This window comes from Malaclemys terrapin, chromosome 4 (genome assembly GCF_027887155.1).
Source record: "Malaclemys terrapin pileata isolate rMalTer1 chromosome 4, rMalTer1.hap1, whole genome shotgun sequence".
Lineage (NCBI taxonomy): Eukaryota > Metazoa > Chordata > Testudines > Emydidae > Malaclemys > Malaclemys terrapin.
The window spans coordinates 13,086,474-13,110,735 of NC_071508.1; the positions used below are offsets into that span (position 1 = coordinate 13,086,474).

General features: G+C 43.9%; 1 protein-coding gene and 2 long non-coding RNA genes across 3 annotated transcripts in view; all 3 read left to right on the forward strand.

Moving 5' to 3' along the window:
- LOC128835640 (complement decay-accelerating factor-like) overlaps positions 1-24,262 on the forward strand; it is a 194,880-nt gene that overhangs the window by 27,503 nt on the left and 143,115 nt on the right. The window contains exons 7-9 of the mRNA XM_054025221.1: positions 200-282; positions 964-1,038; positions 5,735-5,803. Coding sequence (XP_053881196.1) covers positions 200-282; positions 964-1,038; positions 5,735-5,803 — 227 coding nt within the window. The remainder of the gene's footprint in view (positions 1-199; positions 283-963; positions 1,039-5,734; positions 5,804-24,262) is intronic.
- Positions 8,738-13,009, forward strand: LOC128836543 (uncharacterized). Its single transcript, XR_008444800.1, has 3 exons — positions 8,738-8,803; positions 9,678-9,719; positions 12,966-13,009. It is a non-coding gene; the product is annotated as an uncharacterized LOC128836543 (long non-coding RNA).
- Positions 17,334-20,438, forward strand: LOC128836541 (uncharacterized). Its single transcript, XR_008444798.1, has 2 exons — positions 17,334-17,421; positions 17,970-20,438. It is a non-coding gene; the product is annotated as an uncharacterized LOC128836541 (long non-coding RNA).

The following is a 24,262-nucleotide window of genomic DNA, read 5'->3' on the forward strand; positions in this document are numbered from 1 at the left end:
TCTTATACCCACCTATTTGCTTGTTCTACATTGGCTTTAACCGCTCAGCATTCCTTGGTCCTAGGATTCATTTTGGTACTTACAGCAGGAATGACCCTACAGGGTCACTTACTGGCAGAAAGAACCCCTTTCCCCAAGTTCTGGACTATTACAGGAATAATTAGAGAGTTAGGTAAGAAACTTTTTCTCTTTACTTTAGGTTCAGATTACGTGGGAGGCCTTTCATCCAATGTATGGTGAAGGGAGATCAAGTTGAATGGAGTCAACTTCCAACTTGTGAAGGTCAGGCTATTTTTATGGCTTTAAGAAGAACTCCTGATTGGAGCAGTTGCAGAGTAACTGTTACAGACCTTTCATGTGTGTTTTATATTCACTCAATTTAGATTGTCAATCATATAGATATTTTTGAATTATATATGCACGAATAGCCTTATTGGACACGCTGCGTAACCAAGTATTTCGATTTGGCAAATTCTTTCATTTAGGCTAAGTGGATGAGACTTAGATCCGCCATATTAGAGATCTGGGTTCTCCTCCTAGCTTGTGTAACTTTCATTCAGGGAGGATGGGTTGCTCAGTGATAACTTGGGTTTTGAAGGGCACAGGATTGTTAATACCAGTCAGTAGAAATAATGAGAGTTTAACTCATCTACTGGTTCCCAACACGGTGCACCTTCTCCTACGCCAAAGGATATTATGATGTGAGGGATGGAGATGCACAGTTCTGAGTTGCACATGGCAACACCTTGCAGAGAATGCTCAGTGAGAACAGCATGTTCAGGGGTTTTAGAAGTCCCTGTAGGAAGTTTTGATGAGTAAAACTGAAGGGAAATGACAGATTTTGGCAGTTTGTAACTCATGGTGACAGCAAGAGACACCACATTGAGCCTTTCACATCTGAGTGGCCAGTTGGTGATGGGAGACTGATATAATGTTCATAACTGCTTTTTCCTCTTCTTTTAGCCTTAGTCATAATTACCCAGGACAAACCCACGACTGTCCCTCCTAAAGGAACAGAAGTAGCTGGTACTTCCTCAGGTAAATTGGAAAAACTTGGATTTGCTAAAAGTCTAGAATTTTGGGTTCAAATTTCCACTTGAATAAAAATGAAATGTACAGTGTGGAAGTCATTTAATTTCTACAATTCTGCTATTCACAGATGCAAATATGATGATGCTCACTTAGAGAGCTCGTTGTTCATATGCACACTCCATGCTCTCCTGGTTTTCCTACCTCTCTCATTGTTCCTGCACCGTTTCTTTTGGTTATCAAAGCCTTTTGGTGGGTCCTTCTCCCCCTTCCACTTTCCAAAGGATTCCCACAGCCCTCTGACCTTGGCCCTTTCCTCTGATTCCTCTCAAAAGGAGAGTGACGTGGCCAATACCGTGGGTAAAGAATATTATTGTCTGGGCTGATTGATGGCAGCTCTAATGAGAGCGATGGGGGCAGGGACCTACTTTTTGTTGTGTGGTTCTACAGCGCTTAGCACAGTGGGGCCCTGAGTCATGACTTGAGCCCTCACGCGCTATTGCAACACAACTAATAACAACACTATTGGCTGCAGTAGGGACTGGTGTGTGAAAATCTTCTATCGCTCTATGGCATCCAAGCTCTGACCAATTCAGTGGCACAAACTCTCTTACTTTGGTGTAGATTTAACTGGGGACAAAGACAGTTAGTCTCCAAATCCATACGGTTATCCCAAGGATGAGAATTCAGGAGTAGATAATTTACAGCTGAGAGAATTAGTTCTTGAAATGACGATAGGGGTAATGCACCTAATGCGTGTGGATCTTCTGCTTTGTGCAGACTTGACGGTATACCCAACAGAGCGAAATATTAGAGAAAATCAAGTGGGTAAAACACCAGGAGGGGGTTGACTCTAGCAGTTATTGAGCCTGACAGTGCTTTCACTGGCATGCTCGGGGGGTTTTCTTCCAATATTTTGGGGAGACAATGTGAGCATTTGTGGATTCGATTCTTTAAAATTCAGTATCTTTCGTCCTGTGCTTGGCAAGATGAACTTCACTCCAGTCTATTTATGGGTGTTGATGTCTTTACATGCCTGGAATCTCTGCCGGCTTTTTGTTATTTAAAATAGTCAGTTGTGGGGAGAGCACGTCAAGTATTTTATAAAACTTTCTTTTCTGTACAGGTTCTGCACTGAACACAGCTGGCAACTCTACTGTACCTGAAGGGGAAGGTGAGGTACTGCGGGGAGAGAGAAACGCTTGAGCTGTTAGACTGGGGAGCGCAGTGTGTGTGGTGAGCAGGGAAGCCTGGCTGTAGGGAGCTTCAGAACTGGAGCTGGCGACATACTTTCGTTTCAGAGTAACAGCCGTGTTAGTCTGTATCCGCAAAAAGAAGAACAGGAGTACTTGTGGCACCTTTGAGACTAACAAATTTATTAGAGCATAAGCTTTTGTGGGCTACAGCCCACTTCTTCGGATGCATATAGAATGGAACATATATTGAGGAGATATATATACACACACAGAGAGAGCATAAACAGGTGGGAGTTGTCTTACCAACTCTGAGAGGCCAATTAATTAAGAGAAAAAAAAAAACTTTTGAAGTGATAATCAAGCTAGCCCAGTACAGACAGTTTGATAATAAGTGTGAGAATACTTACAAGGGGAGATAAAGTCAATGTTTGTAATGGCTCAGCCATTCCCAGTCCTTATTCAAACCGGAGTTGATTGTGTCTAGTTTGCATATCAATTCTAGCTCTGCAGTCTCTCTTTGGAGTCTGTTTTTGAAGTTTTTCTGTTGTAATATAGCCACCCGCAGGTCTGTCACTGAATGACCAGACAGGTTAAAGTGTTCTCCCACTGGTTTTTGAGTATTATGATTCCTGATGTCAGATTTGTGTCCATTAATTCTTTTGCGTAGAGACTGTCCGGTTTGGCCAATGTACATGGCAGAGGGGCATTGCTGGCACATGATGGCATATATCTATCACACTAAGGAACCCGTTAATGTTGCTGATCCATGTGGCTGAGTTATGTGCATGACATTGGAATCACGTTGAATTTCTGCCAAAAATAAAGAAATTAAATAAAAAATCCATTCCAGTCAGTAACTTAGGGAGACCGTAACTATAATTTTTTTCTAAATCAGCTAGATTTCTTTGTGTGGGTTTTTTTGTTTTGTTTTGTTTTGTTTTCCTAACTCTTTTTTCTCTATTAGCCAGTTTCCTGCCTGGTTTTTAAAATATTTTTCGTTGAGCTTTATTTATACAAAAACAACAAAACAGAACCCAAATTGTATGTTTCTGCCAAAACTGAAGCCATCAGTAAACCTGAGTCCTACACCTACAGTTATGATGAACAATATGGTTACAAGTGAATATGTACATTCCATTTATCATACTAGGAGTTCTAGGACCCTGCGAGGTGGGAGGGTCGCAGGCCCGAGCCCGAATATCTGCATCACCGTTAAACAGCCCCTTAGCCCGAGAAACCAGGCATGGGCCAGCTGCAGGTGTAGAATTGCAATGTAGAAGTACCCTAACACTAATCTATGACGACATGCTAGGGTGGATATTATGATACCCAATCTAGACAGCCCACATGTAATGATTCTGTGCTTACTCAGTGTTTTGGCAAACACATTGATGGCCAGTGCAGGCTTGGAAAATGAGAGCCTAGAAGCATGTGTAAGAGAATAGTTAACATCCCTTGGTTTATATTGTAGAAAGCCTTTAAACTGAGATGGTTCGTCCATTTTTGCAACCGTTTTCCTGCCTGCATTAGAAGATATGTATGTATGTAATCCCTTGCAAAGCTGCTTTTCTTCTTTGGGAGGTTCTCGAGGGCTCAGATCATGGTTTCCAGTAGCTAATGATTATTTATTTTATAATGTAGAGTTTTATGAGACTCCATTGATTTTTCACTCATCTCTGGTATAAACTTGGGTACTAAGTGTGGCTTCATATGCATGGATTGTGGATGAGTTTCTGTAGGTTATTGACATGAATATGGATTCATATTTTAGCTCACATTTTTGTTCTCTTTAGGGCCTGGCATTGCCGGCATCGGCGTTGGCATTTCCACCGGCATCGTCAGCGTTATCGGCGTTATCGGCGTTGGCATCGTTGGTAAGTAACTTAATAGTGAAAAAATAATTTGATACACTAAAGCTATGACTGTGTTTTGAGGTCCACAATAGAAGCTATTTGAATATTGCACTTCCTCTGTCTCATTTCCCGCCCCCTGCTTAACTCCTAAAGGTCCTTAGATTTAGGATTCTTGAATTTCTCTGCCACTGACTAACTTTTTGCCCTTGGGTTCCATGTAAAATCTATGCCCATGATTGAGATTGCACTGCCGTTCCCTGGAGAGACGCCTGTATTAATACTCTTCGTTATTTTCTCTGTCTGTAGGTTTGTAATTTATTCACAATATTTTCCTGAGCTAAGAAACCTGCTGTGATTCTGTCTTAAATTTGTGTGCACAATATTGGGGAACGGAAGGGGAGTGAAAAATCTCATTTCCCCCCTGCTCCCTCAAGAAAAGTTTCACTTCTGTAATTCTCTCTTGGGTGAGAATACTTCCTCCACACACTTAGGACCGTGTGTTTCTCTGGTGCTCACCAACAAAGGAAAGAATAGAAGCCAGGAAGGGAAATTGTCGAGCCCGAATATCTGCAGCACCGTTAAACAGCCCCTTAGTCCGAGAAACCAAGCATGGGCCAGCTGCAGGTGTAGAATTGCAATGTAGACATACCCTAACACTAACCTATGACAACATGCTAGGGTGAATATAATGATACCCCATCTAGACAGACCACGTGTAATGATTCTGTGTTTACTCAGTATAATATGGCCCTTGGCTACAGGGCAGTAGGGCCTACCAGCTAGAGTGCATAAAGCGAACCTTGGTGGAGGGTAGCGTGGCCTAGCGGCCAGAGTCTTTATCGTTGGGATATGACAGCCCCGGTAGCAATACGCTGAGTTTCCCCGCGGGGGGGAAGGTACCACTCTGTCACCCTCCCGGTGACACTTCCTACCCGGCTCTCTGTTGGGGTCTCCCAGGAGTCGTCGGGTCCTCGGTACTCTGCGGATCCGGTCATCTCCCGGGTCTCCTCCAATCGCTGGGGTGCACGCGGGCCGTGGACGGCGTCGCTTCCCGGTGCAATCAGCAGCTGTGGCTGGCCCTCCGCAGAGCTCCCCCTGGCAGGTCCTTCTCCTATGGACTACAGCCCAGAATGAGCTGGTCTCCCTCCCTTTGTACTCCTGTAGCACCTGGAGCATGCCCAGTCTTCCCAGGGAGGCGGAACTTCCACTGCCCATCCCTGGGGCTTAACTCTGTCCGGGATAAGGCGGGATGGTCTGACCCCGCCACACTTGGGTTTTGAAGGGCACAGGATTGTTAACACCAGTCAGTAGAAATAATGAGAGTTGAACTCATCATCTCCTGATTCCCAACACGGTGCACTTTCTCCTAGGCCAAAGGATATGTTGATGTGAGGAATGGAGATGCATAATTCTGAGTTGCACATGGCAACACCTTGCAGAGAATGCTCAGTGAGAACAGCATGTTCAGGGGTTTTAGAAGTCCCTCTAGGAAGTTTTGATGAGTAAAACTGAAGGAAAATGACAGATTTTGGCAGTTTGTAACTCATGGTGATAGCAAGAGACACCACATTGAGCCTTTCACATCTGAGTGGCCAGCTGGTGATGGGAGACTGATATAATGTTCATAACTGCTTTTTCCTCTTCTTTTTGCTTTAGACATAATTACCCAGGACAAACCCACAACTGTCCCTCCCAAAGGAACAGAAGTAGCTGGTACTTCCTCAGGTAAATTGGAAGAACTTGGATTTGCTAAAAGTCTAGAATTTTGGGTTCAAATTTCCATTTGAATAAAAATGAAATGTACAGTGTGAAAGTCATTTAATGTCTACAATTCTGCTATTCACAGATGCAAATATGATGATGCTCACTTAGAGAGCTCGTTGTTCATTTGCACACTCCATGCTGTCCTGGTTTTCCTGCCTCTCTCATTGTTCCTGCACCATCTCTTTTGGTTATCAAAGCCTTTTGGTGGGTCCTTCTCCCCCTTCCACTTTCCAAAGGATTCCCACAGCCCTCTGACCTTGGCCCTTTCCTCTGATTCCTCTCAAAAGGAGAGTGATGTGGCCAATAACATGGGCTTTATGTAACTTCTGGACTTTTTAAAAAGAAAAAAGAAGTCTATGTGAAACTAATGTCCCATCCCCCACCTCCATGTGTCATTGAAGTTTGACACTTGGGCCTAAGGTACTGTAGCATAGAGCTCTGTCAAGTTAAAGAAGTAATTATAATAGGTGGCAGCAGGAGTAGATTGTTATATGGACCAACCACTAGAGGAGGATGCCCAACACACTAAGACAATGGATTATATATGCACGAATAGCCTCATTGTACACACCGCGTAGCCAAGTATTTAGATTTGACAAATTCTTTTGGTTAGGTCAAGTGGATGAGACTTGGTTCTGCAATATTAGAGATCTGGGTTCTCTTCCTAGCTTGTGTAACTTTAATTCAGAGAGGATGGATTGTTCAGTGATAACTAGGGTTTTGAAGGGCACAGGGGTGTTAACATTAGTCAGTAGAAATAATGAGAGGTTAACTCATCATCTCCTGGTTCCCAACATGGTGCTCCTTCTCCTAGGCCAGGGATCGGCAACCTTTCAGAAGCGGTGTGCCGAGTCTTCATTTATTCACTTTAATTTAAGGTTTCACGTGCCAGTAATACATTTTAATGTTTTTTAGAAGGTCTCTCTCTCTCTCTGTAAGTGTATATATTATACAACTAAACTAGTGTTGTATTGTAAAATAAACAAGGTTTTCAAAATGTTTAAGAAGCTTTATTTAAAATTAAATTAAAATGTTGATCTTACGCCACCAGCCCGCGCAGCCTGCTGCTGGTCTGGGGTTCTGTTCACCTAGGCCGGCAGCGGGCTGAGCGGTGCCTGCGGCCGGGACCCCGGCTGGCAAGGGACCAGCAGCCAGATCCCCAGACCGGCAGTGGGCTGTGCAGGGCCAGTGGCCGGGACCCCAGACCGGCAGTGGGCTGAGCGGCTCAACCTGCTGCCGCTCAGGGGTTCCATCTGCCGACTCCTGCCAGCCAGGATCCCGGCTGCGGGACCCACTCAACCCGCTGCTGGTCTGGGGTCCCGGCCCTGCCCACATACAGTAGGTACCTACCTTCTCCCTGGTTCTGGCCCATTCTCTTCCTCTCTCTCTGCACTGAGCTGAGGGTGGGAGTGCACTGAGCACAGGGCTGGGGTTGAAGGGTCTGGCGAGGAGCTAGAATGGCTCAGGGTTGGGGCAGGAGGTTTGGGTGTGGAGCACTTACCTGGGCAACTCCCATTTGGTGTGAGGGGTGCAGGTGGGAATGTGGGGAGTGCGGGGTGCAGGAGCTGCCGTTTGGTGCTCAGGGTGGGGGCGGCAATGTGGGGGGTTCTAGAGTTGAGGATGTGGGGGGTGCATGGGGTGTGTGAAGGCTGGGTATGTGGGGGTGGAAGAGTCAGGGCAGAGGGCTGGGGGCATGTGAGGGGGTGCAAGTGTCAGGGCATGGGGTGTGGGGGGGCCTGGATATGTGTGGAGGTGTCAGAGTCAGGATCTTGGGTGCGGGGGGTGAAGGAGTCAAGCAGAGGGCTGGATGTGTGTGAGGGGTGTACAGGGCTCAGGGCAGGAGCCTGGGGGATGTGTGCGGGATGCAGGGCTCAGGGCACGGGCCTGGGGTGTGTGCGGGGGTGTAGGGCTCAGGGCAGAGTGTGTGTGAGGGGGGGTCGTGGGGTGCTCACACAGGGGGCTGGAGGGGATAAGCCCCTATTCCACCCCCCCCCTTCCCCAAGGCCCTGCCCCCACTTCTTCTCTGCCTGCGCCAGGAGCAGCAAGCACTGTGACTCCACTCCTCCCCGACCCCCTCCCTCGCAAGGGCCATCAGCTGATTGGCCGGCAGGGAGGGACGGAGAGGAGGAGGGGCAGGAACCCAGCACACTGTGGGAAGAGGCAGGGGAGCCAGCAGGACCAAGCTTCTGCCCCTTGCCCCCTGCCCGGACGTGAGGGGGAGAAGAGCGGGCTGGGACAGGCAGGATTTTTAATGGCACGGCAGGCAGCAGCATGCCATTAAAAATCGGCTTGAATGCCATCTTTGGCACGCGTGCCATAGGTTGCCGACCCCTGTCCTAGGCCAAAGCATATTTTGATGTGAGGGATGGAGATGCACAGTTCTGAGTTGCACATGGCAACACCTTGCAGAGAATGCTCAGTGAGAACAGCATGTTCAGGGGTTTTAGAAGTCCCTGTAGGAAGTTTTGATGAGTAAAACTAAAGGAAAATGACAGATTTTGGCAGTTTGTAACTAATGGTGGCAGCAAGAGACACCACATTGAGCCTTTCACATCCCTGCTGCAAAGCACGGAACTGTTAGAGCTCTTTAAAAAAAAAAGAGAGAGAGAGAATTTTTATAAAGGGAAGTGGTAGGCAGCTCAATGTAGGGGTTGCTATGGGCTTCCCCTAGAATATCTGAATGGGATCGCAGCAGCAGTCTGCAGGGGTAGCCCAGCTGATAGTACAGGGGCTCTCGCTGTGACAACGTGTAATTGGGATAAGTCTGTCTTCTCACTAAAGATGAAGATTCCTAAACATTAGTTTGGCAAGCTCCTTGCTCTGAGTGGCCAGCTGGTGATGGGAGACTGATGTAATGTTCATAACTGCTATTTCCTCTTCTTTTTGCCTTAGTCATAACTACCCAGGACAAACCCACAACTGTCCCTCTCAAAGGAACAAAAGTAGCTGGTACTTCCTCAGGTAAATTGGAAAAACTTGGATTTGCTAAGTCTAGAGTTTTGGGTTCAAATTTCCACTTGAATAAAAATGAAATGTACAGTGTGAAAGTCATTTAATTTCTATAATTCTGCTATTCACAGATACAAATATGATGATGCTCACTTGGTGCTTGCCTACAAACTTGACAGAGAGCTCGTTGTTCATTTGCACACACTATGCTCTCCTGGTTTTCGTACCTCTCTCATTGTTCCTGCACCATTTCTTTTGGTTATCAAAGCCTTTTGGTGGGTCCTTCTCCCCCTTCCACTTTCCAAAGGATTCCCACAGTGCTCTGACCTTGGCCCATTCCTCTGATTCCTCTCAATAGGAGAGTGACGTGGCCAATACTGTGGGTAAGGAATATTATTGTCTTATTATAATTGGCTTATTATTATTAATATCCATATGGTTATCCCAAGGAAAAGAATTCAGGAGTAGATAATTTACAGCTGAGAGAATTAGCTCTTGGAATGACAATAGGGGTAATGCACCTAATGCGTGTGGATCTTCTGCTTTGTGCAGACTTGAAGGTATACCCCACAGAGGGAAATATTAGAGAAAATCAAGTGGGTAAAACACTGGGAGGGGGTTGACCCTAGCAGTTATTCAGCCTGACAGTGCTTTCAGTCATGCGTGTGGGCTTTTCTTCAAATGTCTTGGGGAGCAGTTGTGGATTCGATTCTTTAAAATTCAATATGTTTTGTCCTGTGCTTGGAAAGATAATTTTCACTCCAATCTGTTTGTGAGCGTTGATGTCTTTACATGTCTGGAATCTCTGCTGGCTTTTTGGTATTTATAATAGTCAGTTGTGTTTGGAGCACCTCAAATATTTTATAAAACTTTCTTTTCTCTACAGATTCCACACTGAACACAATTGGCAACTCTACTGAGCTGGAAGGTGAGGTACTGAGGGGAGAGAGAAAACACTTGAGCTGTTAGACTGGATAGCGCAATGCGTGTGGTGAGCAGGGAAGCCTGGCTGTAGGGAGCTTCAGAACTGGAGCTGGCCACATCCTTTCAATTGTTTTTCAAGTCTATCACACTAAGGAACCCCTGAATGTTGCTGATCCATGTGGCTGAATTATGTGCATGACATTGGAATCACGTTGAATTTCTGACAAAAATGAAGAAATTAAATAAAAATTCCCTTCTAGTCAGTAACTTTGGGAGACCGCAACTATACATTTGTTTCTAAATCAGCTAGATTTCTTTGTGTGGGTTTTTCCCCCTCTAACTCTTTTTTTCTATTAGCCAGTTTCCTGCCTGGTTTTTGAAATGTTTTTCATTTAGCTTTACTTATACAGGAACAACAAAAAAGAACCCAAATTGTGTGTTTCTGCCAACATTGAAGCCATTAGGTAAACCTGAGTCCTACACCTACAGTTATGATGAACAATATGGTTACAAGTGAATATGTACATTCCATTTATCATACTAGGAGTTCTAGGACCCTGCGAGGTGGCCACTTCCGGGGTGCAGCATGGTCCGCGGTGCCAGAACAGGCATGAACCACTGACAAGGAGCCGCCCGAGGGAAGCCTGTGCCCCAACCCCATGCCCCAATTCCCTGCCCCAGCCCTGAGCCTCCCCCCAACCCTGAGCTCATTCCTGCACCCCAAACCCCTCACCCCAGCCCAGAGCATGTTCCCCCAGCCCAGAGCCCTGACCCCCTTCCGCACCCCAACTCCATGCCCCAGCCCAGAGCCCGTTCCCTCACCCTGAACCCCTCATTCCTGGCCCCACCCTGCAGCCCTTACCCCCACACACCAGCCCTCTGCCCCGCCCTGAGTCCCTCCCACACCCCAAACCCCTCATCCCAAGCTCCGTTAAGTCACGGACATCAACAATTTTCCTCAACTGGGTCGCCAGAAAAAAAATTTGAAAACCACTGCCCTAAAGAACTCAAAATCCAGATTAACAAGAAGATGCAACAAATCGATGAATCAAATGGGTAAAAGTGGTGGGTAGGAGAGCAGCATGTTTTCATGTAGATTAGCTCTGCGTGCAGTGTGGCTTGCCTCGTTTCTGGCTTGCATAAAATAGCAGGGTTCTATAGGCACGACAGCAGAAATAGGTTTTTTTTAAGAGGCTAAGGTAGCAGCTATGAATTTTTTCAGGGAGCCTGTCTGACAGGTAAGGAAGAAAGCCTGGAGGTTCTCTAGGAGACCTGGATTAAGAGGCGATGAAGGTTGGGTATGTTGGTAGAGCTCAGCTGGTAGTTGACATCATGAGATGAGACATCTGGTAGGGAAGGCGGGGCTGTGATGAGATGTGCTGTGAAAGAGAGGATACAAAACTTATTTTTGATGTGGTAAAGAAGGGAGTCCCAGTGGAGGGATGAACAGTATTTTTCAGAAAACCTGAAGAAAATCCAAGTCCATAGAGAAAAATATAAGGGCTTGGATGAGAGCTTTGGCAGTCTGGACTGAGAAAAGCTGGATCTTGAAAAACTTAAGAAGGGAAAATGACAAGCTTTGGATATAGCCCAGACATGAGGGTCCATAGAAAGGGCTGAGTCAAAAATAATGCCCAGATTACAGGCATGAGCAGCTGAGAGGAGGAGGATTTTGTTCAATCAGTGGCAACTGAGGACGTGGAGAAGGAAAGATTTGCGAGGGAACACAAGCTCCGTTTTTGCCATGTGCAGTTTAAGCTCTGGACAGGGAATCCAAATGGGAGTTGTGTGAGTTGTCAATACAAGAATCACATCCAAAGCTGTCAGAGCAGATAGGATCCCAAAGACAGGGTGCACAAGGAAAAGCGGGTGGGCCGAGGAGAGAATCCTGGCAGATTCTCACTGATGGGGCCGGGGGAGCGCTGGAAGGGACCCTGAAAGGTCATCAAGTCCAGCCCCCTGCCTTTACTAGCAGGACCAATTTTGCCCCAGATCTCTAAGTGGCCCCCTCGAAGATTGAGGCTCAAACCACTGAGCTATCTCCCCTGCCCCCAGGTTCCACAGTTAGGTTGCTGTTGGAAATGTAATCCTTAAAAAATGGCTCTCGCTTCACGTACACACAAGGAGGAAAAATTAAGATCTCATGGGTGAATAGGTTCAGATCTAAGGGCAAATAGGTTCAGTAATTCCAGGAGCCATTGAAAGGCTACTTCAGAGCACTCTTTGCCCTCGTTGTTACTATTGTAATCTTTCATACAATTTCCCTAAAAATCTTAGTCTGAGCATTGAGTTTACATGAGTCTGAGTTCTAAATGCAAAACTCATTGACATGAATGATTGCAGTTCTGTTCAATCTGTGGCAAGGAATTACCCATTTAATGTTTAACCAGCAGCTACGGAAGACACTAAATGGCCTTACTCTAGTAGGGACAGTAAAAGTCTGTCTCTTGAAACAATCTATTTGGATCATTTGAAATACTGATAACAAGGCCTTTTACATATGTCTACAGTGCAATTCAAACCTGTGACTGGCTCGTGTCAGCTGACTTGGCTTCCGGGCCTCGGGCTAAGGGACTGTTTAATTGTGGTGTAGACGTTTAGGCTCAGGCTCAAGCCGGGGTTGTAGGACCCTGGGAGGCGGGAAGTTCGCAGACCCGAATCCAAATATCTGCATCACCGTTAAACAGCCCCTTAGCCCGAGAAACCAGGCATGGGCCAGCTGCAGGTGTAGAATTGCAATGTAGACGAACCCTAACACTAATCTATGACGACATGCTAGGGTGGATATTATGATACCCAATCTAGACAGCCCACATGTAATGATTCTGTGCTTACTCAGTGTTTTGGCAAACACATTGATGGCCAATGCAGGCTTGGAAAATGAGAGTGTAGAAGCATGTGTACGAGAATAGTTAACATCCCTTGGTTTATATTGTAGAAAGCCTTTAAACTGAGATTGGTTCTTCCATTTTTGCAATCGCTTTCCTGCCTGTATTACAAGATACATCCCTTGCAAAGCTGCTTTTCTTCTTTGGGAGGTTCTCGAGGGCTTAGATCATGGTTTCCAGTAGCTAATGATTATTTATTTTATAATGTCGATTTTTATTATACTCCATTGATTTTTCACTCATCTCTGGTATAATCTTGGGTACTAAGTGTGGTTTCATATGCATGGATTGTGGATGAGTTCCTGTAGGTTATTGACATGAATATGGATTCATATTTTAGCTCAGATTTTTGTTCTCTTTAGGGCCTGGCATTGATACACACTTTGTCATTACCGGCATCGGCCTTGGCATCGCCAGCATCGCCGTCAGTAAGTAACTTAATAGTGACAAAATAATTTGATACACTAAAGCTGTGACTGTGTTTTGAGGTTCACAATCCAGGCTATTTGAGTATTGCACTTCCTCTGTCTCATTTCCCGCCCCCTGCTTAACTCCTAAAGGTCCTTAGATTTAGGATTCTTGGATTTCTCTGCCACTGACTAACTTTTTGTCCTTGGCTTCCATGTAAAATCTATGCCCATGATTGAGATTGCACTGCCGTTCCCTGGAGAGACGCCTGTATTAATACTCTTAGTTATTTTCTCTGTCTGTAGGTTTGTAATTTATTCACAATATTTTCCTGAGCTAAGAAACCTGCTGTGATTCTGTCTTAAATATGTGTGCACAATATTGGGGAACGAAAGGGGAGTGAAAAATCTCATTTCCCCCCTGCTCCCTCAAGAAAAGTTTCACTTCTGTAATTCTGTCTTGGGTGAGAATACTTCCTCCACACTTAGGACCGTGTGTTTGTCTGGTGCTCACCAACAATGGAAAGAATAGAAGCCAGGAAGGGAAATTGTCATGAGATCCAAGCAAGCCCTTCCTAGGTTGGATTTGACAGTCTAGCATCGTGGGAATAAGAAAATTGTTACTTATATAAATGAAGTTCCCACCATTTAGTTAGTCAGTCTTCAAGGGCTCCACTTACCAGAGCATGGGTGTTTTGTCATCATGCTAGCAAATTCTGAACACACGTGCAACCTTTTCCCAAAGAATTCCCACAAAGGCTGTAGTAGCTTCACCTTTGTGAACTATTTTTTCACTGTATAGGCCCCAATTCATCAAAACACTTAAGCGTATGTATAAATCCCACTGAAATCAATCAGAATTAAGTATGTGCTTTAAGTTTGTGTTTAAATGACTTGTTAAATTGGAGCCATAGAGCAGCTTTGTCAAGCAGCGGGTACGGTCCCTGTGTGTTTGGGGCACAGCCATGCTAGAGGCGGCTGTTACAAGCAGGTTTCTAGCAGTTTTCCCGATCCACGTGGACGGAGAATATGCAAACCCAAACTACTGCGCAGTCTGTATTCCTGTTGAATGGTTCTAAGATGTAACAGCCCCTGTGTGCTAGTCAGGGAAAACTGTGCTGAAATCTCAATAGCAGAATTTAAATGTATTTTTTGCTAGCCCAGTCTGATTAGAGGTTTTCATTTCAAGTTCAAGATTGAGAGAATCTGACACATGCGGAGGGATTCATTTTCTATTTTTTATTTATTCTTTTTAAATATTTCCTCAATCAAGGAAGAAATTAAATAAGCCAAAATAAGCCTTGGACATAAGAATATATCCTATGACTATTTGGTTGAGAAAATTCCTTAAACAGCTTGGAGGTGCTTGAAGGGAAACAGATGATGGAAAGCTTGAACATCTTGAATGTTAAGGAGATTGAATACTAAACATTCCAAATGAGCTAAAAATCTAAACATTCAGCAGTGTATAGACACATTAAATTGGGAGATCCAACATCAGAACCATTTTCTGGATAAGTAAAGGCTTCTCGTGATTTGTGATCTGAGATACAAGAGACTTTTCCATACTACTTATCTGTGAAGTTTGCTAACTGTGTTTACCAAAATGTTAAATAAAATATAACTTCATTGCCTGATTCCTGTTTTTTTTGTTTTTCTTCAAGGTGGAATAGTTGCAGCTTTGATTATACAATACCAAAAGAAAAAAAGGTAAGCTAGTTGAAGATATTTATTTTTATTCTTTACTACTTTTCAACTTATCCTCATGGCATTTCCTTACTGCATGAACAGGTATTTCCTTCTAAGATTTACTCTACCTTCTCAGCAAAGTTTGTCTTTTCTTGCATGTACCTGGATGTCAGGAAAAGTTACATATATGGTGCTCTGAAAATGCAGCATTGAAGGAATGCTGTTTAGTTGGTCTGGAATAAAAGAACCACAACACAGCTGCAACTGGCCCAGCTCAGCTGATATGGGCTCGCAGGGCAAGGGCTGCAGGACTGAAAATTGCTGTGTAGACGTTCAGGCTCAGACTGGAGCCCAAGCTCTGGGATCCTGCCCTCTCTCGGAGTCCCAGAGCTGTCTTTCACTGTGATTTAACAGTTTGAAACTAGAATGAGAGTCGGCATCATGTAACTGTTAGCTCTCCATGGACTGCCTGCAAAATGCTCCATGGACCATAGTTTGAAAATTGTTGGACTAGCTGATGCTGTGGTCCAATAGATGACCATTGTGCTTCATCAATGCATAAGTCTTAAATGCACAAGAAGGAAAAGATGCTATAAATAAGACTGCAGGTCACGAAAACAGGACAGAGCCATGGATGTGTGTTGGGCTGCTCCAGGTACCATGAAAATACAAATATCTCTGATAGATTTAGAAATTCTTTGTTGCTGTGGTTTGGTCCAAAACTCCTTCTTCAAATTTTTGCTTCCTTTGACCCTTCCCTGTCTGCTCCTTAAGTTGCACCACCTTGGGACACAACCCCGTAGCCGCGCTCTAGTTTATTTCAGGAGGAATTCTGCACGTGGAGTGGCTTTGGCTAAGGCCCAAAGTGTGCACCTTCAAGAATGTTTCTCATAAGGGGCATCTCAGTCTTCAAACCTGCAAAACATCAATATGGCAAATTAAAAACCCAAAGTGGGATTTGTGTAGAACTGCTCAGGAAGTTGTGTTCTCACAGTACAGGCTTTCTTTGTATCACTGCCAGATAATATTGTGTAAAGGCTTTTTAAATAGTTGCTTTGCTTTATAACATAGTCACTTGAATAATATTCCCCTGGGGTTCATTTATACTGAGATGCCTTTGACTTGCACCTAATATCTAGTCTATTTTTAATCTAATTTTTATTTTAATTAAAGATTAATTTTGCTATTGACATGTTGGATTGTGTGCAGTCTGCCTTTTACTGATTAACTTGGTTACTCCTTCTAGGTGACACATCTTTTATTAACTGTTGTGAAAAGATTTGCCTATTTGCCTTCCCACATAAACATGGCTTACAACTTAATTTTAAAAAGCACCTGCCCGGTATTGTTCTATGGTGAATGAGATTTCTAGTACAACACTCCCTGGAATCCATACAAGTAAAGCCAGTGATGTTAAGCTTCTAAAATAAATTTAATTTCGAAGCCCTGACTAAGCTAATAGACTGCAGCAACCTACAAACAATCATTTATACAATGCCCTCCTAAATATGTAGAACGAAATTCTTCAGAAATCCATTCTGACTTCTAGAATTTCCAACTTTCCTTCTCATTTCTCACTATATGTTTCATTCTAGTGAGTGTTTTTAAGGAGGCTTATTTAATAGTGTGGACTATTGGACTTTATCCCACTGAAGTGAAGTTTATGATCATGCAATCCTGTTCCATTTTGTCATGATCATCAAGCAGGTAGCTTGTTTAAGATAAGCTTTATATTCAGAAGCCCAGTTTGCAATGTCATTTGAATAAAATATCCAGTGTTGGCAGTTCATAAGCAAAGATACTCACCCAACAGAAATGGGCTTTTACTGTAGTAGAAGTAATCCAATGTTGTTGACTCACATGCGTCCTGTTGTCATGTGTAATTTCTTCCATGCTATGAAATCTAGTGGGTGCTAGAATTTCACTGTGAACAATATTGAAAGAGAACCAACCTAAATGTGGTTACTGCAGTCTTGTTTGTATATTGCTGGCAAAATATAGGCAGCAAAACATGCTTATCAGACAAAAAAAGAAAATTAAATACTAATCTGTTCTTGCTTTTATTGAGCTATTGAGTCTGCAAGATAAATTATACTATACAGAAGTGACTCTGTGTGGGAATAACATTCTGACTAAGAGACCTCGTTCCCATGGCAAAAATATTGCTAGTTTTGTGAAATTACTTGTACAATACTTACCCCTCTTGGTGAAGGACAATTATAAAGGGTACACACATACACCTAAAAACTAAATGCCTGATGCTGAATATTGTTTTTCTGTATTGTTAAAACGTAATCCCTGTGAGAATTTTTTACGTTCTTGAAAAGTATAAGGGACATAAGATTTTGCAAACATGGTTTGTTTTATTTTGAGAAGCATTTTACAGAAGGACACAATGTTTTAATTATCTTGTCCTTGCTAGCTGTAAAATTCCAGAACGGTAATGCTTCTACCACTGCACTTGCTAGAGAATTCTACTGGTTAATACATCTTACAATCAAAATATTTTCCTAATATTCAGCCTCCAATTTTTTATTTAAACAGTTCTAGTTTTATAAAAAGGCTTCATCTTTTTTTTTTTAAAAAAATTACTTTAAATTCAAGTTGTTTGTTATGTGATCATATTTTATTCAGCAAATGTTCTCTCCTTTCTTGCTATTCAGTTCTTACAATGTAAATCCGGATTCCCCAAACCATCAAATTACAACAACACGATTTCAAGGTGAGTGAAACAAAATGTAATTTGATCTTCAAAGGTATCTATTTTTATACAAAAATATTTTCCTGTACCCAAAAGTATGCAGGTGGTGTGGTGGTCATCTGTTTAAATGTCATCTGAGAGAGTAGGGTAGAAGTTTAAAATACTAAATACAAATTGAGAATATGAATTACTTCTATGGGTTATTTTTTCTTTTTTCTTCCATGTCATGAACAAAAATGTTTCTTTGGAGAGAGAAGGTGGGTGAGCTCTGTGTGGCTTGAAAGCTTGTCTCTCTCACCAACAGAAGTTGGTCCAATAAAAGATAATACCTCCCCCACCTTGTCTCTCTAATATCCTGGGACTGAGATGGCTACAACTACACTGCATGCAAAAATATTTGATGTAATAATATTTGATTATCTACTAAAACACTGCATGCCTATGTTTTTCTGCAACCACAGCAAACTTGAAGACTTTGTGTGCTTTGTCTGTTAAGTGCAGTATGTTGGAAACAGGTATTTGTCTAATATAAATGTTATTTCCATTTAATTACTTCTGTTATGATATAGGTTCTTATACCCTGCTTATCAACGTCGTATCTGAGCACCTTCCGCTAGCACATTAAGCATCGTGACTAACATTTGTCATGTGGTGTTTATTCTCTGATCCTCTCCCCGAGGGGAGAAAGGAGTCCAGTGGACTGTCTTTTGTTGGTAGGTTTTCTCTGGAGGGCGGGGAGCGTACGTGGTGGCTTTTTAACGTGAATTCTGTTATGTATCTGTTAGAGACGGCAGCTCAAAGAAATGCGTCTTTCACTTGGAGTGGAAGGTGATAAGGTTTGTGTAGTTACGTGTGGAGCTCATTGCACAGTCTCAGCCCAGCTCCAGAGAAAGTTACATCTCCCAGGCAGAGGAGCTTGATATTTATTGTAGAGAGGAGTGTAGTTGTCAAACATGATTTTTGTCCTGGGGCCTTAGGCAGTGCTGTAGATATCAGGCCACGGAGTGCCTTGACGATAAGGACAGAAACCTTGAATGTGATCCGGTATTCTCTGGGAAAGCAGTACTGGGGTGGCGGAACTGGAGGGCCAGTGGGGGCTAGCGCTTCTGCAGTGGAAATATTGCGGGGGCTGATCTATATCCTCCCCGTCCCCCCGAGCAATATTTCCTCAGTGCCTGTGGAGAGTGTGAAATCAGGCAGCCCAGGCTTTGCTCTTCCTGTGTCCCCACCCCCTGGGCACTGGGCAAAGGACATACCTGGAGGCAGGGAATGGAACTTGGCTGGGCGAAGCCACATCATTTTGAGGGGGGCCGGCATTTCCTCTCAGGAGCAGAAGACTGGGAGCTGAGCGAGCGTTTGCTTAGGGTGCCCAGAGTAGGGAAGCAGGACCAGGGACACTGTCCTGACCATTTCCTTAGCCTGCCATGCCAAGGTGAGTGCCTGCCCTGCTGCCCAGGCTCTCTCTGGGAATGTCTACACAGGAATAAAAAACTTAGTGACTGGTCTGGGTCAGCTGAGTGGGGCTCGCAGGGCTCGGGCTCCGGAGCTGAAAAATTGCTGTGTAGATGTTTGGACTCGGGCTGGGGCCCTGGGAAGGGGGAATGTCCGAGAGCTCAGGTTGCAGCCCGAGCCCCCCAAGTCGGAGTCAGCTGGCGTGGGCCAGCCACAGCCATGCTAGAAGCCCTGTATCCCTGTGTAGACGTACCCTCTGAGCCTTGGACTCCTTGATACACCCCCCACCTTTTCAAGTCATGCTTCTGCTGCTTTTGAGCCAGTGTGGAGCGCAGAGGAGAGCTCTGATGTGCTCCCAGTAGCCTTCCATAGTCCCCTATTAAGAATGAAGGAGAAAATCATATGTTGTTCTTTAGGTGAAAAATAAATATATAAAACCAGAAAGATTATAAGCAAATAAAAGATTTCATCTATAAGGAGGCAGCATTGCATGTGCTAGTTCCTCAGATGGATGATATGGCGCTCTGAGTGTGTAGTTACAGTACACAGTGCTTTAAAACAGGTATCTGAACTAAAGTAATTGCTTAATTGTGTTGAATATATACAATAAAGAATCTCACGTGGGCTTCATAAGGACTAGACAGTATTTTGCATAGCATACACATGGTCCATTGTTAAATAAGAATATTCAATGTGACTAGACACTGAAGAAACTAATATCCTGCTATAAAAATGTTGTTTATATACATATATGGAGATACACCTATTTCATAGAACTGGAAGGGACCTTGAGTCCAGTCCCCTCCATTCACTAGCAATACCAAGTACTGGCCCTGACAGTTTTTGTTTTTTTCTCCCCGGAGAAAATCCCTAAATAGCTCCCTTAAGGATTGAACTCACAACTGTGGGTTTAGCAGGCCAATGCGCAAACCACTAAGCTATCCCTCCCCCTAATGAACATCTCTGTAGGTGTCCATTCCTGAAGCAGAGCGGAACTTCTAGAGGAATGTTCCATCTCAGCTTTGTTTTATGGTGGGAAGAAGAGCAGATTCACGGACAGCCTAGTTCTCTGTTAGTTAGCTTGTGTAATTATCAACACTTGTCATCAGTCACCTTTTGTTGTTTGTCCCTTGCAGTTACTACTTCTGCTGAAAAATTAACCCTAGCCTGTGACATCAGAATGCGTGTTTTTTCCTGCTTTTTCTAAGATTTTGCACTACGAAAAAAATGCTATAACCTCTGCTTTAACCTGAAATGAGTTAAAATGTTTCTGTTCTATGCAGTTACACGTAATACAAGAACAAGTATTTGTTCCTGACAATACTGAAAAGTACAACCAATGAAAAGTTTAGTCTAAATGAATACTTTGAAGTCTAAAGAAAGATGTGTGTAAGACTGAAGTATAGAACTATTTTGATTTTAATTGTTTGTCTTCCTTTTGCAGTATAAATGACTGATGCTGGCTGACTATGGTTTACACATTAACAGACATTGGAAGAAAATCATGGAAAAGTTAGGAAATAAATGTCATACATTTGTACTGAAATTTCTTTAGTGAAAATAAAACCCTTCTCAGGTAACTTTCACTACAACTTCTTTCTTCCATTGAGCTGGACTTGTAGTAGGAATCCACTGCATTTGAGTAAAGCAGAAAGACCGGAGAGATCATTGCTCTTGCCCTTCAAAATGGCTTCTGAAGCAAGCAAGGCAGTTGGCAGCATCAAAATTGCTTGCCCTTCTGAACATGCAGCTGGTTGCTTATTTGGTCTCTCCATACCATAGTGCTAAATGTTTCCCCTTAAAGAACATAGTCACCATCAGAGTGGGGCATGGTTTGGATTGTGAGTTGTGGCTTTAACTGCAGACAGCAAGAGAACCTCTTCAGATCCCTACTTACAAGCTCCCATCATGGAGTGCGTATTACTCTTTTAAACACAAATTTAAAGATGCCAGACACCAGGTGGAATGTTGTAGATTCTTCATAAAAACATCCATCCTGGGTCAGACCAATGGTCCATCTAGCCAGGTGCTTCAAAGGGAAGGAGCAGAACAGGGCAGTTATTGAGTGACCCATCATCCCCTGTCAGCCAGTCCCAGCTTCTGGCAATCCAAGACTAGGGACACTCAGAGCATGGGGTTGTATCCCTGGCCATCTTGGCTATCGTCCATGAACTTATCTCATTCTTTTTTGAATCCAGTTATAGTTTTGGCTTTCATGTGACCTTTCTTCAGATTTACTCTCCATCTACGGATTTTTTTTTAAGTGATACCACAGAAAAAAGCCAACTTTTGTTACCTGCTCCACAATGTGTATTCTTACCACAAGCTTGCTATCTAGTGTGTCTCCCCTAGAGAAAATTAAAAGTAATGTGAATTTACATGTGGTTCGAAAGATGCTCAGAATACTCACTACTGATTTGCTAAAAATTCTCTCAATGTGAGAATAAGAAATAACATTTGTTTCCTTGCAATCCTCTAGCACTTTCTTATAAGAAATAAGCAGTAAGATCAAAAGTGTCCTCCTGAGAAGTTCTCCAGTGGTTTAGTGCCCACATTATTTTTATGTTAGTTGTCAAAAACTGTCCTTGTAGATCTTAAAGTAAGCTTTTTTATATTCAGGAAATGTTTCAACTGATGCTCAGAAGAGGTGTATATAATCAAACATTTGGCATATGTCTTACAAAATTTAAAGATTTAAAATGTTATTTATACCCTTTTTTGTGACTGCAAGCTGCACTGAGTTTTATTTAGCAATAAGATATTGTCTCATTAACTATTAAAAGTGATGTTGAGATCTAGCTCTGTGCTCTCATCTAATCACTAGCTCGTTACAGAACAGAAAGAAGTTCTCTCCTTTCCTCTTGCAGATAAGTATCTTTATTCTTGTGGAAGGGTTTTCGCATTGTGTCAGAAGTTGACTCGGTTCTGTTTAGCCAGACTCCCGCAGGATCGCTGTCAGAGGAAGGAGATCCCCACTGCTCAGAGCTGAGATCAGTGCTATGGCGTTAACTACAGCTGCAGTCCTTCCCCCACCCTCACTTCCCATTAGGGCATGAACTGGCCAGGCGAGATGCCACAGAGCTACTTCTACAGAAGACCCTGGCATGCATAACACAGGCTTTGTCAGACAGAGGCAGCTCTCCCCTTAGAGCAGGGGAGATATCAATGAAGGAATATACATGTTCCCCACCCTGGTTCCATCCGCATCCCCACCTATTCCCTTGGCCCTCACACAACACCCCTGCTCCCGACATAGTGGGGCAGACAAGGGGCCCATCCATGTATTTGTTTTAAACAACTAAATTTTTGGTCCTGTGCACTAGACTACAGCGAGGAGGAGTTCAGTGAACTAAGATTAATTTCTCTCCTGCTTCTAGGTGTTTCTTTGCTATGCAGTGGCAAACACAAATGTTATATATATCTGACACTTGAGCACAGATCACTGCCACTAGAGCTACACAGCTCATTCCATAAATTTGTAGCCAGTGTTGTCTCATTCCAGAACTGGCGAGGTCTTACAGCTGAAATAGGGAAGAGCCCAGGCCTGGCTTCCTCACCTATGTCTACTCCTGCCTAGTGTGGTGCCCCCCAGAGTGGGAGATGCTCTACCACGACCCATGTGCTATCTATGGGGGTTGGTTGGGGCCCCAGACCCACTGTTTGCCACAACCCCATTGTAGCTCCCAGGCACGCCTAGTGTAGTGTCTTGCTGCTGTAGTGGCAGAGTGTAGGACTTAAAAGATTTGTGTTGGGGTTTTTTTTTTGGCAGGCTGCCAACATTTTTCTTGAAATGCAAGTGAGCCAAGGGAACTGGTGATTTTTTTTTAAGCTGATATCTCAGCCAACCATGAATGGAATTGCCTGGGCAGGGACACAAAAAAAGGCACGTCTCTAACCTGAGCGCTTTCTGCCTGCTGAATTTCAACGGGCTGCTGCAAACAATGGCGATGGTTGAGAAAATCTAACTTCACAAGACTCTGTTGTAATAGAAAAACATGGCTACCCTCATACACGGGTCACCAGCAGCTCTGTCTGTAGTGAAATAAAGGGAACAGGTGTCCTAACTGTAAATAATTATTTCACAATTACCAGGTTATGCTTTGCCTGACTAACTGTGGCTAGCCTTTGTGGCCAGATCACAGTAATGACCCACTCTGAGTTCCGCAGAAAGGAGATGTGTAAAATATGATATGCTTTTTATTTAAAACATAAAACAAATGTGAGCACAATTCCTGCAAACTGTACTGTGTGAGCAGACCCGGTAGTTGCATGGAGCCCCACTGAAACCAACCGCAGTCCTGCAACGGCTCAAGCCTCTGGCAGCAGAGGGCTGATGCGTCTTAGACAAGCACCTAAAATGTATGAAGATATACCTCTCTATCTCACAGAGCTGGAAGGGACCTTGAAAGGTCATTGAGTCCAGCTCCCTCCCTTCACTAGCAGGACCAAGTACTGATTTTTGTCCTAGATCCCTAAGCGGCCCCCTTAAGGATTGAACTCACAATATTGGGTTGAGTAGGCCAATGCTCAAACTACTGAGCTATTCCTCCTCCCCAACCCACATGTGGATGACATAAATATCATGTTCTCAGTGACAATCTGTATGATCCATTTGCAGAGACACAGTAAAAATAAACACTTTGGGGGCAAATCTTCCTGTCTTTGTGTAACACCAACAGACCCCGATTGTTGGCAGGTGGGATTGAACCTAGGACCTCTAGAGCTGAGGAGAAACCGGAGTAGACCAGAGCTCAAAGAGCCGGGAATAATGCACAAACCTCTACTGCATGAGCTAAAAGCCAGATTTACCAATCTCTTGCTAAGTGGTCTCAACACCACTAGATGGGTGAGAACACCACACCCAGGAGGTGTGTGGGTTACATTTGCTTTTCACTCAATCCCATTGCAGTCAATGATTCTTGCCCGATTAAAGACTGAGGAATGATTTCTGGATTTAGCCCAGGGGTTCTCAGATGGGGGGGGGGTCATAACCCCTCAGGGAGTGACAAGGTCATTACATGGGGATTGTGAACTGTCAGCCTCCAAACCCCGCTTTGCCTCCAGCATTTATAATAGTGTTAAGTGTAAAAAACTGTGTTTTTAATATATAAGGGGAGTTGCACTCAGAGGCTTGCTGCGGGAAAGGGGGTCACCGGTACAAAAGAGAATTACTGATTTAGCCCCTTGTGTCTGATCAGCAGCAAACCCCAGCACTTTGGAAGCGCCACAGCTCTGAGATCAGAGCCTGACTCCTCCATGACAGACACTGAGATGTTGGGGGAAAATGCGTCAGTGCTGATTCAATCACCATCACCCAGGCCGGTCCCTTTCTTCCACTCGCTCCTTGGTGGTGTAACCTGGGCGTTACATTCGCTAGAAGCAAAGGGGGAAGGAGCTTGTTTAGATATAC